Source organism: Myodes glareolus, chromosome 6 (assembly GCF_982192425.1).
Source record: "Myodes glareolus chromosome 6, mMyoGla1.1, whole genome shotgun sequence".
In the NCBI taxonomy this organism is placed as follows: domain Eukaryota; kingdom Metazoa; phylum Chordata; class Mammalia; order Rodentia; family Cricetidae; genus Myodes; species Myodes glareolus.
Window position 1 is genome coordinate 98,671,756 of NC_142031.1, and position 17,468 is coordinate 98,689,223.

At 52.0% G+C, this 17,468-nt stretch overlaps 1 protein-coding gene across 2 annotated transcripts in view; it reads right to left on the reverse strand.

Annotated features, from left to right (window-relative positions):
- Positions 1-15,471, reverse strand: part of Togaram2 (TOG array regulator of axonemal microtubules 2) — a 58,334-nt gene extending 42,863 nt beyond the window's left edge. For both annotated transcript variants that reach the window (XM_087907377.1, XM_087907374.1), the window contains exons 1-5: positions 15,226-15,471; positions 4,883-5,021; positions 3,451-3,564; positions 1,450-1,737; positions 201-412 (exon numbers count right to left, since the gene is read on the reverse strand). In XM_087907377.1, the coding sequence (XP_087763503.1) occupies positions 201-412; positions 1,450-1,737; positions 3,451-3,564; positions 4,883-4,910 (642 nt within the window). In that variant the 5' untranslated portion in view covers positions 4,911-5,021; positions 15,226-15,471. The remainder of the gene's footprint in view (positions 1-200; positions 413-1,449; positions 1,738-3,450; positions 3,565-4,882; positions 5,022-15,225) is intronic.
- Positions 15,472-17,468: the final 1,997 nt, after the last annotated feature.

Sequence of the window (17,468 nt, forward strand, 5' to 3'; positions counted from 1 at the left end):
CCCCACCCCAAACTCCTAGGCCAACTGTGGAGGTCTGGAATGCTTCTGGGAGAAGTGAAATGGCAGCCTTGAGTCTCTCTCGATGCCATCCTGATCTCGATCTCACAGAGGTGCACAGGGCCCGGGACAAGGGTTGGTAAAGGAAAGAAAAGCGGATAGGATAGCTTCAGTAAAGACCCAGAGCTGTGGAACCTCCTTACCTCCCGGCCACTGGGTCCTGAGTCCTGGAGATGCTGTCTGCCCCCAGGAAGGTCCAGGTCCTTCTCCTTGGTACTGCTGGCCTCAGGGGTGGTGGGGATGCTCTGGATGGGAGGCATTGGCCTGGCCACCCTCAGCAGCCTCTGTGAGGTGGTACGGGGGATGGTACTCCTCAGAGGAACTCCTTTGGGGCCTCCTCCAGGATCCAGAGAGACTGAGCAAGGTTAAGATGGGGAATAAGTTAGGACCTGGAGCATGGGAACAGAAGGGGTTTGCCATACTAACCTACACCTTGAGTCCTGGAAGAAGCAGGGATGCTGAGGGGAGACAGCAGGGCTCCCTCTAGCCCGACACCCTACACCCTTCAGAACAGCAGACAAGCAGAGGGTTTTGAAGGTCCGTTTTCATTTCCATGGAATTCAGCCAAAGGGGGCATGGGGGGAAAGTCAAGAGCAGTGCTGGGCTTGGAGAGGGGACAGCTGACCCTGGCTAGAAGCTCTGTGACCCTCCATGTTCCTCACTTCAGATCTGAAATGGCCCTCCTCAGGCTCGTGTTTGGGGCACTCTGTCCAGCTGGCTGTGCTATTTGGAACAACTGTGGAGGCTTTAGGAGATGAGGCCCAGCTGGAGGAGGGCGGAAATAGGTCACTTGGGAGAGGCCTTTGAAGGTTATGGCTGAGGCCCTGGGTCCAGCCTTGTGCCTGGACGTCCTAGTTTGTGAACAGCCTCAGACACATGCACCCATTGCTGTGAACCGAGCTGCCCCACCCTGCCTTCCCCACCACGGCTTGAAACTTTGAGCCAAAGTAAATCTTTTTCTTCCCTTTAGTTGTTTGTGGTCTGTGTCCTGGTCAGAGATGTGAACATAATAAGACATCCACTACGACCTGAGGAATAGACTCCATGGGCTGCCAACCAGGTGCCTGGTGAATCCCAGTCATTCTATATGCTTACACAAAATGCCAGTCTGGCGCCAAGCAGACACAGGGGCTGAGGGTGCACAGCTACTGACACGGGGCAGAGCCGCCTTGACACTCCTAAAGTAGCCTAAAAGACACACTGCTCTCTCCCAGCATCTGTTACACTTTATTCTCACCATCCCCCACATATTCCACAAAGCAGCACCCCATCAGTAGAAGCCCACTGCCCAGCCCCAGTGGACCCCTAAGAGACTGAACACCAGCTGGTCTCCGTAGCCTGGGTTCTGGAGTCCCAGACCTCAGAGCGGGTAATGGAGGAGTCCTGCCTCACCTTGAGAAGATGCTGTCATGCCTTCTGAAAGCCGCCTCTTCTTGAGCTTATCCTTAATCTGGATAGTGTCCCGGGCCACACTGCTGGCCTCTGATTCCAAAGAGGGGATGGCTGCCACAGGGTGGGGCCCCAAGGGCAGAGCGCCAAGGTTCCTGGAGTAGCCGTTCCTGGCCTGCCAGCCTTTCAAAGGAGCATCCAATGTGCGGCTGCCCTGGTCCTTGGGTCCACTCAAGAGCTGTGACGGCTTCTCACCGCTTAGCAGGACCCTTGACCCTGGCTGCAGAGAGGCTGGGAGAAACAGAGATACAGTGACTTCTCAGCCAAGACCCAAGGTGGCAGCAGGCATGAGCTTGTTTGTATTGTTTCCATAGAAAAGTCAGCCATGTGCCTGGTGAATTCCAGTCATTCTGTGAGTTTCAGACCTCCCTGGGGACCATTTATTGATTAGTGGAGCCACAAGCCACATAACCCTGAATGAAACCCATATCATGAAGTCTTCAGGGGGTAAAGGGGGCTCTATAGGCAGCCTTGGTGCAGAATGGACAAGGAATGCTAAATACGTAGGGAAAAGGCTGTCTGCCCAGGAAATGCATCCACCAGGCTCCAGGAGCCAACCTCTGAGCACCGACAACAATATCAAACACGGATCCAGAGAACAAGCTGGGCCTTCAGAACAAGTCATGCTCACCTGCGGACTTCAAGCCCTGTGTTCCGTAGGCACTGCCAGTGTACAGAGCACAGCCCAAACAGCAGAGAGACAGGGATGAGTGGAACACAGGCTTTGTGACTAAGGGACTTTCAATCAGAGGAATGTGATGTGCTGTTAATAGGTTCAAGGGGAAAACGAGATGTGCCCTAAGTCACAGAGAGAAACGTCCAATGCACTCGCTACTATGAGTAGTGAGATAGAAAGAGGGCAACAGCAAACTACAAGGCCCAGAGGAGCCCTACAACCTGCAAGAGCAACGGGAACTGTAGGCGGGGTGCTTGCAGAGACTCTTCCATGTGGTTTCACTTCTTGGAATCCCTGGACCTAAGTCCTAAGACCTGATGCTCAGTCTGCAGAGGTTGAGCTGGAGCTGGTGTACAACCCAAGGATGGCCAAACTCCCTGACCAGCCAAAGCCTGAGAGAACATGAGTACCCAGAGCCGTGGAAGCCTCCACTCAGAGCAGAGGGACTGAGCCCGGCCTTAGGCAGTCCATAGCTGGACACCGGAGTGGAGAGTCCAGGAGCAGAAGGTGACAGAGGGAGTGGAGTCAAGGCAAGCATCAGAGCAAGGCTGCCATGTTTGTGGGTCTACTCAAGCCCGGCGCATTCCTAAGCCCAAGATGCAGGCCCCGGGAGAGGCCAGCCCCGTCTTGCTGGAGTCTGAAGAATCCCAGGTTCCCAAAAGAGCTAATTCATACCAATAGAACCACGTTCCCATCCCTGGAGACTCTCATCCCCTAAGGAGACATTTTTTGTTCATTTATACTTTTTGTTTAAGTTTTGGGGGGGGGGGGGTGTTTCTCTGTTTTTGTTTTGTTTTGCTTTTTTCTTCTCTACTCCCTAAAATGATTTTTAAAACTAGGCATCACTCCACACACATAAAAGTTGGTATATAAATGTTTTGTCAGATCTAAATGGTCACAAGTTTGAATAATTGTAAGTTTTTAACTTCTTTTTCTTTTAGACAAGGGACTATGTACCCAGGTTAGTTTCAAACTCACTGTAGCTGGGAATGATTTTGCACTCTGATCCTCTACTTCCTCCGCTGTGCTAAAATTAGTCTCTAGAAGCATTTTAAACAAGGGCCACGATACAAAAACACCTGCTATAGTTGGAGGATGCCCAAACATCCAGATGTCACCCCATCCTCCTCCTGGCTCTGTGGTTCCAGCTCTGGTCAGAGGTCTTGACTGGGTAGTTTCTAGAGGATCATCTCCAGTCCCATGCCAAAGACCCCAGAGAGGCCACCAGGGCCATTTGGTGTGACCCTGTCACCAGACCAGGCTCTCACCTTCACCATAAGCGAGAAGACTAGAGTCGATGCTTCCAGGTGGGGGCACTCGGAGCCCAGCGCTTGTCCGAGGAGCACTCCCACAGTTCACAGCCACTGGAGCCAGAACTTTGGCTGGGGACAAAATCACAGGACAATGGTACATTAGAGTCCTCTGGGACCAGAACTAAGGTATAAAGGGAGAATAGGAGTACCTATACCCACTATCATTCTTCCACTTGGGGTCTCTGCTAGAAGAATCAAGGGCAGGTCCTAGACCTCACACCAGAGCCTGATCCACTGATGGGGGTACCAGCCAGGCAGTGACTTCAAACAAATCCCACAAACCCTGCCAGCCCCGGCCTCACTATGTTTCCTTTCCCATCAAATTCTTCCTGCTTCATGTCTGTTTTCTCCCTCATGACTGCTCTCTCCATCTCTGTCTGTTTTCCTGCTCTCTCCTTTGGGCCCAAGCCCTTTAGCTACGTTTTCTTCAGTCTCCTCAGTCCCTGTCACCAGCAGCCAGTGAGATGACCCCTGCTGACCGGAGCCCCGGCTTCTGTCACCGTGCATCCTGGTGCTCTCCCTGGGCCATCCTCTGGTACCCACGGCAGATAACTCCCTTAGCAGAAAAGCCTTGGCCTTAGCAAAGCCCCGTCTCAGAGCATCTCTCACCTGCCTCGCCCTTAGAAGGCCTCAAGCACTGATCTCAGTCTCCCCTCCACAGCCTCCCTGGTTTGGCCAATGACGTCCTTCATTTCCTAGTGCCTGCACCGTGCAGGGATTCTGGCCTGTAACACTGGGTGCATCAACCATGCTCCATGACAGCTCCGTGCTCAAAAGTAGTTGACCAACACAAAACGAACTCCCCGGTTTGTAGTTGTTATTGCTGTGGTTATTTTGATTTGTTTGGATTTCTTATCTTCTTTGATTGTGTTTACTTGTTTGTTTTTATTCTTTGCTTTTGTTTTGAGAGAGGGAGAAAGTTCGTGAAGTTGGGTGGGTAGAGAGGTGGGGAAGATCTCCCAGCTCTGTGTGTGTGTGTGTGTGTGTGTGTGTGTGTGTGTGTGTGTGGTACATCCAAGGTTAGTAGTAACTCCACATTTGAGAGTCATCTAGTTCACCTGGAGCAGAGGGAAATTCCTCAATTTCCACCAGAAATCAGAGTGTCTGGGCGGTCTCCTGACCTGGCCGCCCACAGGCTCACAACCACAAGATGGAATTAACCCTTCAAGGAACCAAACCACCTCATCAAAGCAGATACAAAGCCAGTCAGAGACCCCAGGGCACTCCAAACCCCTGCAGGCCTTGGAGATTTGCAGACAGACAATGCAATTGAAGTCAGGACACCCAGTACCACCATATGGCCAGCCGCCACCTGGATGCATCTCCCCAGCAATGGGTGACCCCTAAACTATCCAGGGAATTTACCCAGTGCATCAGGGTTCCCTACCTGGAGGGACATCATCACGGGTGTCCATGCCCTAGGTGGGGAAGGTGCCCACCAGGCTGTCTGGAGGTGGCAGTTGTCCCTGGACCCTGAGTGCAGGCCTCAGGGGTCCAAAGAGTGCTGGTCTGTGACATCCAGGGCCCTGCGAGCAAGAAAAGAAAGGAGGGAAGGAAGGAAGGAAGGAAGGGAGGGAGGGAGGGAGGGAAAGAGAAAGAGAGAGGGAGCGAGGGAAGGAGGGAGAGAGGGAATAAAGAGAGAGAGAGAGAGAGAGAGAGAGAGAGAGAGAGGAGAAGAGAAGGAAAGGAAAGAAAAGAAAAGAAAAGAAAGGAAAAGAAAAGAAAAGAAAAGAAAAGAAAAGAAAAGAAAAGAAAAGAAAAGAAAAGAAAAAATAAGAAACAAAATAGTTTTCAATCTACCGGAACTAAAGCCTGACTGAGGTGAAAAGATCCATGCCAGACCCAAGATGCTCTTTGTCCTCTCAGAAATGCCCAGTTCTGGAGTCTCAGGGCCATGTGACCCTGGAGAGGAGTTCATTAGGAGGAGTCTGATGGAGCCCAATCAACCTGTCACTCCTTGTCACTTGCACAGGGTGCCTTCCAGTCTCAGGGAAGGTGTCATTCTGTGTTCTTTCCTAGTACTTTCTGTTCTCTTCCAAAGTCCTTGCCTCAGGAGCTGCCTGGGAGCCTGTGACAGATGCTTATCCTCAGTTCAAGGTTGGGGCGTTGGCAGGGTCTCCCCAACATTGGTCCTCCAGTTGTTTTGGTTTTTGTTTGTTTTTCAGGTTAGGCCTGTTTACACTGGTAAGAAGAGCAGGGCGCTTGCTCTCACTTCACTGAACAAGTTACACCTCTAACACTCTCAGGCCTTGGCCACTCTGAGCCTCTTCACCTCCCTCAAGCCTTCAGGGTCAGCCATCAGCTCTCGCCCCTGACTGGGCTTCACAGGCTCTGAAACTCCACACAGCTTTATACAGTCCTTCTTGAAACAGAGTAACAGGTGGAGGCAGGACACAGTCAGACCTGAGTCATGGTAGAGTTGATCCTCCCAGTGTCAACTCCTGAGAGTGTTTCTCCCCAGATGTCGTCTGGGGTCAGGCAAGAACACCGAGTCAGCTTCCTCTTGTTGAACAACGGACCCCCCAGCTCAGGAGCTGAGAAAACCAACCTGGAAGCCAGCCTGCCACAAGCCCTGACTCAACTTCAGAAGGTAAGGGAATTCCTGGCAACGTCTAGTCCAACAGGTTGAATGAGGCTCAGGCAGCTGTCCTGACCCAACCCTGTCCCCCTGCCTGGCATTTGGATCCTCTCTCCCAGAATTTTCCTCAGTAACTACCAAGATAAGAAAGATTTAACCACATGGTGGTAACCGCAACCAGAAAGATCCGCAAGACAGCGCTTCTTCCAAGCTAATGGGAAAATTCTAGCCCACAGAGACAGTCCTCACCCTTCAGTCAGAGAGGTGAGAAAGAGGTTCAGTGTGCCGGCCAGGCCAGCAGCTTCCTGGAAGACCCAAGACCACTCTGGATCTAAACAAAAGCCCACAGTCTGGAGTCTGGGGCTTTGGAGGCCGGAAGTGTTGACTCTCGTCAGAGAATCGCAGTATCTGTAGACAATCTAGGTAAATTAGCCACATTTCCTGTTCGAAAGCCTGGCAGAAGATCTCTGTCACCTAGAGTCTGGTTAGAATTACAGAGAGATACCACCACATGGGCCCGTCCAACCGCTCTCACTGAACTGTTCTAGCGAGCAGTCTACAAGGGTGTGTCTGCCGTTTTAACTCCAAAGTGACTTTTGATGTTCAAACAGGACTGAGCCACTGGCCTACAGTTCAGGTTCATCCTACAGTAAAAATTTAGCTCCCCCTCTATCACCTTAGGTTGTCAAGGTAATCATTGGTGCCTCTGTTTACTCAAAGTGCTCCTTTCTAAACAGACCATTTGGAGCTGCCCAAGAGCACAGAATGAGTCCATTTTTATAATACTGCTACTGCAAGGCCTTGTGAATAGGACTGTCCTCACTGGCTGCCCCTGGAAGTCAGAACGTCCACAGACTGAGTCAGCCCCATTCCTCCATGCCTGGGAACTCACAGGAAGGAACCAACTGGCCATCACCTAGCTTCCCAGAGGACAACCATTGAGCAACCCCACAAGTTTGCATCTTCAACCCCTTAGTCCCCAGAGATTCACAGAGCAGGGTCTCCCAGGCACCTGCCCAAGAGGAGGTTGGCCACGCTGGTTAATGGACAAGCAGTCTGTCCCAAGTGACAGCCAGGAGTGGCACCCCATCCCTAACCCTGGATTTTCACTCAGGCCCAGGGTGTGGGGGGCCTGAAAAGATCCCTGTCCCTCAGACAAAAGTCAGAATGAGGAACTCCAGTACATATGGAACTCGGGATTTAGCTCAGAGGCCATTCAGCCACTGTCCCCCAGGCAGAATTCATCGAGGTCCCATTCGTACAAGACACTGTTCTGGCTACGAAGGCCTACGTCCTCTACTTGTTGAATAATCTAAACTCAACCTAAAGAGCTCAATGAGGCAGAAGATTCTAATAACCAGGTTTTTATTCGCACCCCTCCATGTTCCACATTGCCCTAGGTGGCTGATCCCTTCTCTCTCAGCCTCAGTTTCCCTCAAATAAATATTTTCTGCTCCTTTCCAGAAAGCTGTGGTAACAGGGGCTCCGTGGTGGCCCTTACCGCAAGAATGAAGGCACGGGGCAGAAGGGACTCAGATTTCAAGTAGAAAGGAAACTAAGCTAGCATTGGCTCCAGAGTGTGTCAACCTTAAGAACAAACTTCAGCCGCCCCTGGGCCTCTCAGACCACAGAGCAGGGCCCGTCCACGCTCATCTTGTTTCCCAGGGAACTACTGTCCCAAAGAGAACAGCAAACAGATTGGGCAGCTAGGCAGGGCAAAACAAAACACAAAGGCTCGCTCACGCCATCTTGAGAGTTACAATGGAGATGACCTTCCCACCCTTCACAGAGACTGACGACATAGGTGTCCACATGCAGGAGATGGAGATGCAGAAGTTCAAACTAGATTCTACACACACACACACACACACGCACACACGCACGCACACACACACACACACACACACACACACACACACACAAACCCTTTTGTTTTTTCTTTTCTGAAATAGGATCTCAGTATGTAGCCCAGGCAGGCCTGGAACTCTGGATCTTCCCATCTCAGCCTCTGGAGTGCTGAGCTCCCAGGACCTAGCTCAGAGGTCCCTTCGGCCTCCTCCAGGGCTCACTATGAGTCCTTGTTTCTACATGAGTCCTTATTGTCACCCAGGCAGGAAGAACAAAGTGGGTACTCACTGCCACCCATGTGTGGCAAGTACTTACACACTGACACACCAGTCGGGCCAGGGGAACAAAGGGACACACGCAGTATCTGGGCAGGTAGGCACCTAGCAGGACCACACCATTGCCTGAGATGTCAACTGAGGGAAAACAGCCTTGCTGGGCCTGATTCAGGATGTCAACGGTCAAAACAGAGAAAGGCATTCCAAATCCAGACGTGAAAGGACAAACATATCTGTGGGTCTGGAGACCCAGAGGCCCAGCCTGGGAAGGCTATGGTGGCCATGGTGCAGACCCTGGAGTGGGCCCCTGGAAGGGCATGCTTGGGAAACAACGGTTTTGACAGAATCAAGAAACAGAAGTTTACAGACTCTGGCTCCAGTGCAGAAAATAAAAGGAAGGAAGGAAGGAAGGAAGGAAGGAAGGAAGGAAGGAAGGAAGGAAGGATCCAAACGTGCCTGCTACCTTACATCATGTCTTCTGCCTGGGGGTGAGGAGCAGTCACCCTCTGATGATATACACCTCAAACCTTCCACCCACCTCTGCTTCCCAGAGGCAGACCAGCCACAGCCCTCCAGAGAAAACCCTAATGTCCTTAGGAGGTCTGCTGACCCTAATCTCCTAGCTGTTGCTGAGGCCTGAGGGTCCACTCCAGCTCACCACGCTGCCAAAGACCACGATACAAAGGGGAGTAAGGTCACACCCTACCTCTGAGCACGGCGTGACCAAAGCATGTTGCTGCAGGCCTCTGAACTCCTGACAAGCCTCAGCAACAATTCAGTACACAGAGATGGGCCCTTCATGAACGTGGGGTCGATCAGTGAGGCTGGGCACGAGTGCTGGATGGGGAAAAAAAAAGCTTGAGACAAAAGCATGAGGACCTGAGTTCCAATCCCCCAGAAACTGGGCAGGGCAGCACACACCTGCCATCCCAGAACTGGGGTGGGAGCGGGAAGAGAAGGAGGCCTGAGGCCTGCTGGCCACCTGTCTAGACAAATAGAAAGTCACATCCTGTGGGAGACCCTGTCAGAAGATAAAATGGTGAGTAATTGAAGAAGACTCCAGTGTCAACTGTGCCTTTGAGGACAGGGAGTGACGGGCAGGTGGGAGAAGGAAGCCGATGCAGCCAGCCCACAGTTTCTTGAAGTTGGAATGAAAAGGTCAGGGGATGGGGGAGCTGGAGACAAGGGGAGGCTGGCCACTGGGAAGGAGAGGATCCCTTAAGGAGTCGGGCATCGGCAGTAAGAGATCACTGAGGGCATGACCTTGAAAGGGACATTGGAACCTCAGCTCCTTTCTCACGGTCTCTTCTTGTCCCCGTCTACCATGAGACAAGGCTTTGCCTACTCCATACATCCTGTCATGAAGCTCCCCTCACCACAGGCCCAGAAACAACAAAACCAGAGACCATAGACCTCAGAAACCATGAGGCAAAACCAACCTGTCCTTCTAGTCAGTTTCCTCAAGCATTTTGTCAGTCGCAGTGATGGAATGCTGACTAACACAGGTCCCAAGTCACTTCCGTTCTCACCAGGGAGACTGGTGCCCACACCCACCACACCCTGGGTGGAGGCATCCCAAGCTCACCCATCTTCTCAGGGCTCCTAGATCCCACTGAGATTGGCTTGCAGACCAGCAAGAAGATGGTTCAGAGAAAGCCCTCCCCCGCACAACTGGGCCCCCCTCCAGCATCTCTGTAGCCACCCCACTGCCTGCTGGGGCCATCATCCCTCAGTCATGAGATAAGATGGAACTGATACTCCAGTAAGCCCTCTGCCGTTCAGATAACGTGAGACTCAGGTCAGCTAGCAGCCTGCAGGGTCTGAAGAAAGCCCCAGGAAGATGGCCTGGTCGGTAAAATGCTAGTAACGAGCCTGAGCTATCTATCAACCATAGATTTGTAATTAGCAACAAGTCTCTGAATGGTTATTTGGGAGCCACTGTTGAGACACAGAGCAACTCTGCCTACAATGAGAATCCCAGTTCAAACCTCCAGAACCCGTCAAGGGGTGAGGCGGTGGGGGGTAGGGCAGGCACAGTGGCCTTGTAATCCCAGCACTGGAAAAGCAGAGACCTGTGGATCCCTGGGGCCACCAGCCATCCAGTGTAGCCTACTCAGTGACCTTCAGGCCATCAAGACCCTGACACAAAAAATCAAGGTGGACAGCACCTACAGAGTGAAACCTGGGGTTGGTCTCTGGTCTCCACATGTACCCCACACACACAAACAAGCATCTATACACACTTTCATGCACACACATGCACGCTCACAAGGGACTGCAAAGGGCCAAACACAATGATTGGTGCACAGCAATAAATAAGTCAATAAAGATTAGTAATGTGGATAAATGAATGAATTCAGGGTGGACGCGTGACAACGCTGTTGGTCTTGCCCAGGAAAGCTTAGAGAAAGGAACTTGTTGTCCAACAGCCCTGTGTTGCTCAGCATCAGGCCCTGTACTACACGCTTCCAAGAATGCCATTTACCCCGGAAATAGAGCAAGAAAGTAGACATTATGTCCCTCACTTTATAGGTAAAACAACTGAGACTCAGCGAGGTTAGGTGACGAGTCAAGGCCACAGCGCCGCATCAGAAGACTCAAAGCCAATGGCTTCTGCGGAAGCTGACACACACTGGATTCGGATTCTTCCCTCAGGAGCCAACAGACATGCCACCTGCTGACCATGTGGCCTCAGGCACATTAGTAAAGCTCTGTGAACTTCTGTTTTCACAGCAAAACGAATTAAAAGCATCTCTTTCGCAAGGTTATCAAGAATATTCAAGGGGCTGGAGAGTGCTTGCTGATCTTACAGAGGACCTGAAGCCATTCCCCAGAAACCAGAGCTGGCAGCTCATGACAGCCTTTAACTCCAGCTCCACAGGATCTGACACTCCATATTGGCCTCTGCTGGCACCCACATACATGCACACAGAGAAAGACACACAGACACACATACACGCGTGCACGCACGCACACACACATAAATAAATAATAAATCTTCAGAAAATGGACAAGTACTCAGAAAAATAACAAATGTTGGCTGCTCAATCCTAAATGAGACACCCATCTATCTCAATCTCCCCAAGCTGAGACACATCAAAGGAGCAATGCTGTAGGAACTGGAGGATGGGGAGGGGAGCTGTGGGGGCTGGAGGATGGGAGAAGCACTGTAGGAGCTGGAGGATGGGGAGGAGCACTGTAGGAGATGGAGGATGGGGAGGAGCACTGTAGGAGATGAAGGATGGGGAGGAGCACTGTGACACACTCTTCTGCAGCTGCCGCACTCACAAACTTACTACAGCTACGGCTACCTGAACAAGATCAAGTTGGTGACAAGATCAAGTCGGTGACATCAGTCAGCATCCCAGCACAAAGCAGACCCAGTGGGTCATTAGAAAGAATGCAAGGACAGGTGGTGGTTGCATACACCTTTAATCCCAACATTCAGGAAACAGAGGCAGGCGGATCTCTGAGTTCAAGGCCAGTCTGATCTACAAAGTGAGCTCCAGAGCAGCCCGGGCTACACAGAGAAACACTGTCTCAAAATAAATAAAAATAAATAAATAAATAAATAAAAGAAAAAATAAAAGAAAGAAAGAAAGAAGGAAGGAAGAAAGAAAGAAAGAAAGAAAGAAAGAAAGAAAGAAAGGACATGAAGTAGGGAAGGGAGATGTATTGGAGAATCTAGGGGAAGAAGAGGGTAGCTGGGATAAATAGACACTCTATACATTGTATAGGTGCATGAAACTGTCAAAGAAGAAAAGTAACTAAATTTTACATATATGTGTAAATTATATATAATGTATATATTATACAAATTATTGTATGGATGTACTATATATGTTACATATCTATATTAAAATATGCAATATGTTATCTGATACATGATATTTCACATATTACATATATATCAATTGTTTTTTAAAGATGGCCCGATGGTAAACTGAGACAGGAAAAGAGGGAAATTTCAAGGTCAGCCTGGACAACTTAGGGAGCCACTGTCTCAAAATAAAAAGTAGAAGACAAAAATTCACTGTATAGTAAGCATTTTGCCTAACATGTTTGAGGCCCTAAGTATCATGCTGAGAGCTGAAAAACAAAAGGCAATCATGGAATGATGTGTCTAGCCCTCTGTCAACAGTGGGCACTGTTGAGTAAGGCCAGTTCCTGAAGGGACACTCTAGGCCCATTGAAAGCTTCTGACTGTCAAGGTCTGGCTGCGGTCAGAGGCAAAGTGAAGATGCTCCCTCCAGAGGACAATAGGCACACTTCCGGGATTTTCTGGGATGAGCAGGGGACGGCTGGCAGACTGGTTATTCTACTTGGAATAGTAGATCTGGTGCCACTTTGAGAAAGGCTCCAGCCAGGCGGTGGCGCACGCCTTTAATCCCAGCGCTCAGGAGGCAGAGGCAGGAGGACCTCTGTGAGTTCAAGGCTAGCCTGGTCTACAGAGTGAGTTCCAGGACAGGCTCCAAAGCAACAGAGAAACCCTGTTTCCAAAACCAAATAAATAAATAAATAATAAAATAAAAAAGAGAAAAGCTCCAAGAAACTCTTTCAAAGAGATCATGACCTTGCAATGACCTCCACAGAGAGGATCGAGCATGCCACCAAGAATCCACACACCCCACACACCCCACACCCTACACACAGCGCCTCACCTACCTTTCTTATGCCCTACAGAACCAAGGAATGTGACCTCCAGTGCATGTTGGAGTGTGTGTGTGTGCTCGGAAGACCGGAGACCTCTGCACACGTGCCAGGCACATCAGTACCCACACATATATATCATATACATGCACATGTAATATCAGTCATCAATGAAAACTTTAAAGGAGAATGTCTAGTGTCCCGGCAGCGGCTCACTTGTCAGAGGCTGGAGTTCACCTGGGATGCTGAGAGCACATTCATGGAATGCCATTGCTTTCTAACCTTGGGTTGAAGAGAAATCCCAGGGCGATGAGGAGGGTAAGTGGAGCCAAGAAGCAAAGGGTTAGAACCAGACCAAGTGAAAATCGCAGCTTCCAGGCAGTTACCCTGGAGCCCGAGTCTGTGACTACAGAGGAATAACAACCCTGGCTGGTGGCTGGCCCTCCAGGAACGGAAGAGCGGGTGGTGAGGAAAACAGCAGCCCACAGCCTGCTCATGGGACTTTTAGGCAAAGGAAAATGGGAAAGACTCAAGCTAGGTGCACATCTCTGGTGACCCGGGAAACACTAGAACCGTGGTGTGGCCCCTGCTCTACCAAGGTTGGCATGCAGTGAGTTGGTAAGTGGTACCCAGCTGGCATGAGTGGAGAGTGACAGAAACCCGTGCTGGCCGCGAGCAGGTTGCACACTGGGGCTTCACCTGGACTCTGGCTGGCTTTCTCTAGCAAAGCGCAAGACGTGTGCAACCATGCCAGCAACTCTGGTCCTGGCTGTCTACCCGCAGGCAATCTTGTGCACATGACCCAGGGGAGGAAAGGGAGAACGTTCCCATCGGCGGCCGTGAGGTGGCTCACCACCGAACCTGGAAGCATTTCAAATGTTTGCCATTCACACGACACAGCAGGGAAAGCCAGTGATTGCTGTGGTCAGTACCAAGGATGACCACAGCGGGAAGTTTGGTGGAGGAAGCCAGGCTCCGAAAGACGACAGACCACACCACTGGGTCCTTGGCAAGGCATATGTGAGTGGTAAGGCTTTGCAATAAAACAGGGAGAGACTAGGAGAGTGGTGAGCCCCGGCAGGGAAGTGGCTGTGATAAGGACAAGGGACAGTCCGTGGTTCTGGGATCTGCCATGTCTGTGCCGGGAGTAGCCCCAGCAGCAGCGCTTTGCCACCTTGTTACTGCTTGTGGATCATAAACAGTAGGCCTGTGTGTCTGCAAGGATGGGGCCCTGGGGAATGACGGGAGGCTATCGCTGCCTTCAGAGGCAGGTCTCTTTATCGCCCAGGTTGATGTACCCTGCCCTTTACCCTCTATCAACTTCTCCCTGCTTCAAACATGCTGCTCCCTGGACTGAACTTCAGTCAGTTGTACCAAACTCGAGAAGTCCCAGTTATGGGACTGTCGCTTCCCCACTTGGGGCTACCTCACTGATGCCGGGACAGAAAGAAGTCCCATTAACCCTCACACTTCTGGAAAAGATCCAGCCTTCTGAGAGTCAGGCAGAGTGGCACACTCCTGTGTTCACGGCACTCAGGAGATAGATACAGAGAACCAGAAGTTCAAGGTCATCCTCAGTTACACACCAAGTTTGAGGCCAGCCTGTACTATATGAGACCTTGTCTCAAAAAAAAAAAAAAAGACAAAGAAAAATAAATAAAATCACCCTTGTAGATCCGCTACCAATGTGAGCCCCGCTACCAATGTGTGCCCCGCTCTGGAGGGTGGCCAGCAGAACCATAGTGTTGAGAAACCAAGATCAGACTAGCTTAAAATGAGCAGAGCGCCACTCTTATGATGACATCAAAATCGGAAGTTCCGTTCTGCCCATGGGCTAGCCACATGCCCTCCTGTCTCCACTCCTAAAAGCAGGGTACGGAGAGGCTTAACATACAAGGAAACTGAGGCTCAGAAGGGCCAAGTCAAAGCCCCATATATCCCGCACGAGTGTGTGGTGTTAGACTTCAAACCCTGAACAGAAACGTTCCAAAACCCTCACCGTAACCTGGTGTCCTGGTCCCTGATCTCAGCGCTGTCCCCATCCCTGCTGGCAGCATCGTCCTCAGCACCCCCAGGGAATCTAGCCCAGAGGAGAACCACCCCGTGCTCTTGCAGAGCAGATGGGAACAAGCCCAGGACAGTCCTGTTTCCTTGCCAGTATCAGTCAGGCAGCGGCAAGTCTGGCCTTAGAGAAACCCAGAGAGGGGCAGGGACCTCCTCCAGTCTCGCAGTTCCCTTTCCCCTCACAGCATGCTTTGTGCTCGCTCCAAGTTAGCATTGTCCCTCCTTCCAAAGACTTCGGAAGCTCAGCACCCCCCACCCCCCCACCCCACCCCACCCCCCCGTCCAAAGCGCTCAGTGAACACCATTATCTCTCACCTCTCCGTTCAGAGGCCAAACCCCTGCCAGTGGAGGAATCCAGGGTCCTTTAGTCTCCCTGGAGACAATGCTGTACCTGCATCTAAGGAGGCAGCAGGGTCAGGGGAGCACCCACCTGGCCTGCCTTGGCCCCGGGCCCAGCTTAGGAGCCCTAGGCCACGGCCTCCAGTCCAAGCAGGCTCAAGGCTGCCACAGCCGCGACGGGCACACTCCTGGTCTGTGCCAGGCTCCTCTTGAATAAACACCGCTGCATGGCAACCGCTCTCTGAAGGAGTACAAGTCCCTGTGTGGGGGAGAAGACGAGGCTGAGACTTTTCCCCTCGGTCTCCTTTCTCCCGTGGCTCCCCCAGGTGCTGGGCATGCCCCAGGGGCCAACCTATCTTCTAGGCCCATGGGGAATGGGGGAGGGGTAGCGCACAAGCGAGCTAGAGACAGCTAGGCTCCTCTGTGTGGTGGTTGCATCAAGAAAGATACAGCAGACCGAGGTAGGTGAGCCTGTGCATGTGGCCTCTGGGCCCCAGGTGCCTCTGCTCCCTAGCCTGCCTCCACAGGCAGAGGCCAAGAAGGATGGGCAGCAAGCAGACCCCAGGTCTGACCCTGATTCTGCTGTTACTGCCTCGTGCCCTCTGACCAGGGCTTAACCTTGATCTGCCTCAGTTTCCCTGTCTATAAAATGGGTATAAAATAGTACATGCTCATTAGAGCTGATGTCAGGATTGAATAGCTGCCAGAAGGGAGTGTGGGGTTTGTCTAAAACAAAGCAGGCCCTCTGCTCCCCTCGCCAGAAATATTTACTTAGCAGAAAGCCATGGTCTCCTCCCCAGCCACATTCCCTTGCCCAACGTTTAGGAAACATGGAGTCGGTCATCCTGTGTGTGTTTCCTCACTGAGCCCCAGCAGTAGTGTGTCAACCTAGGCAGAATGCGCCTAACTGCTCCCGCCCCGTGTCTCGCCCACCTCTGACCCTCAACAGCCCACCCTCCAAGGCACACGGGGGAGGAGCAGAGGTCTCTCGCAGCCTTTCGAAGAACCGCTCGCCCAAAAACTAAGGATTAGTTTTAGGCGGCCCCTCCGAGTTCTCAGAGAGGAGTCAGCTTGGCAGATACAAGAATACAGAACAGGGAAGTCTGGAGTAGGCTGCCTCGCTCCAGGAAGCCTAGCTGCTGAATAGCTCCGCCCAAAGCACCGCTCTCCTCCCCAGGCCCAGGAGCGCCATCCTGGAGCCTCTATAAGGAGCAGCTTCCTGAAGCATAGGGAGGCCCAGAGCGCCAGGGAGAATGGAGAACGGGGTCCACCTGCAGAGAGCACTGGTCCCGCCAGAGGGCGCCAGCGGGCCTTCTCTAAGGGAACTGCGAACTGCGACCCAATTGCCAAGTTTCGCCTGCAGTCTCCCCTCCCACCACCACCACCACCCCGACAAAGGAGGAGCCTCCTTTAGACCTGGCCTGGACTTGGGTTCTCTGTAGGATGTAAACATGAAGAAACCCAGTGTTAGAGATGGGGAAACGGAGGCCTGGTAAGTTATGCTTTGTGAGTGGAAGAACCATGAACATCAGAGAAAGGATGGGCACCGAATAGGCAGGACTCTGTGTCCCATGGGTGGAAAGCCAGATATGTACCTCCCCAAATTCACCCCACACGCCAGCCTGCACGGGAGTTTCTAGGTCTGATCCGACGGTCGCCCCTCCCCCCGTCCCAGGAAGGCCATGCAGCAGCCCCTGGCTCTACTCCCCTTCCCCTCTGTCCCTCCGCTCCCTTTGCTCTCTGGGGTCACTCACCTCTGAGGACTGGAGCATCAAGTTTCCCTAGAGCGACCGGAGTCACTCAGGGTCGGGCAGACACGGGAGACTTGGAGAGAGCCCAGGCTGCCCCTGGAGCTGAGCAACCCGGAGAGACCCCGGAAGGTTTACTACCCGCGCAGACCAGCGGCACCTCCCCAGTACCTGCCTGCAGCACCTCCACAGTAGTTCCTTCCTTGCCTTCCCCGCCCCTCCCTCCCTCACCACCTCCCTCTACACACACACACATACACAGGATCTTTCTATGTAGCCCTAGCTGGCCTGGAGTTCTCTATGTGGATCAGGCTGTCCTAGGACTCTCTAGGTAGATCATGCTATCCTTGGACTCCCTATGTACCCCTGGCTGTCCTGGAACTTCCTTTGTTACCAGACTATACAGCCCTGGCTACTCTGGAACTCTATATAGCCCTGACTGGCCTTGAACCCACAGACAGACACACATAG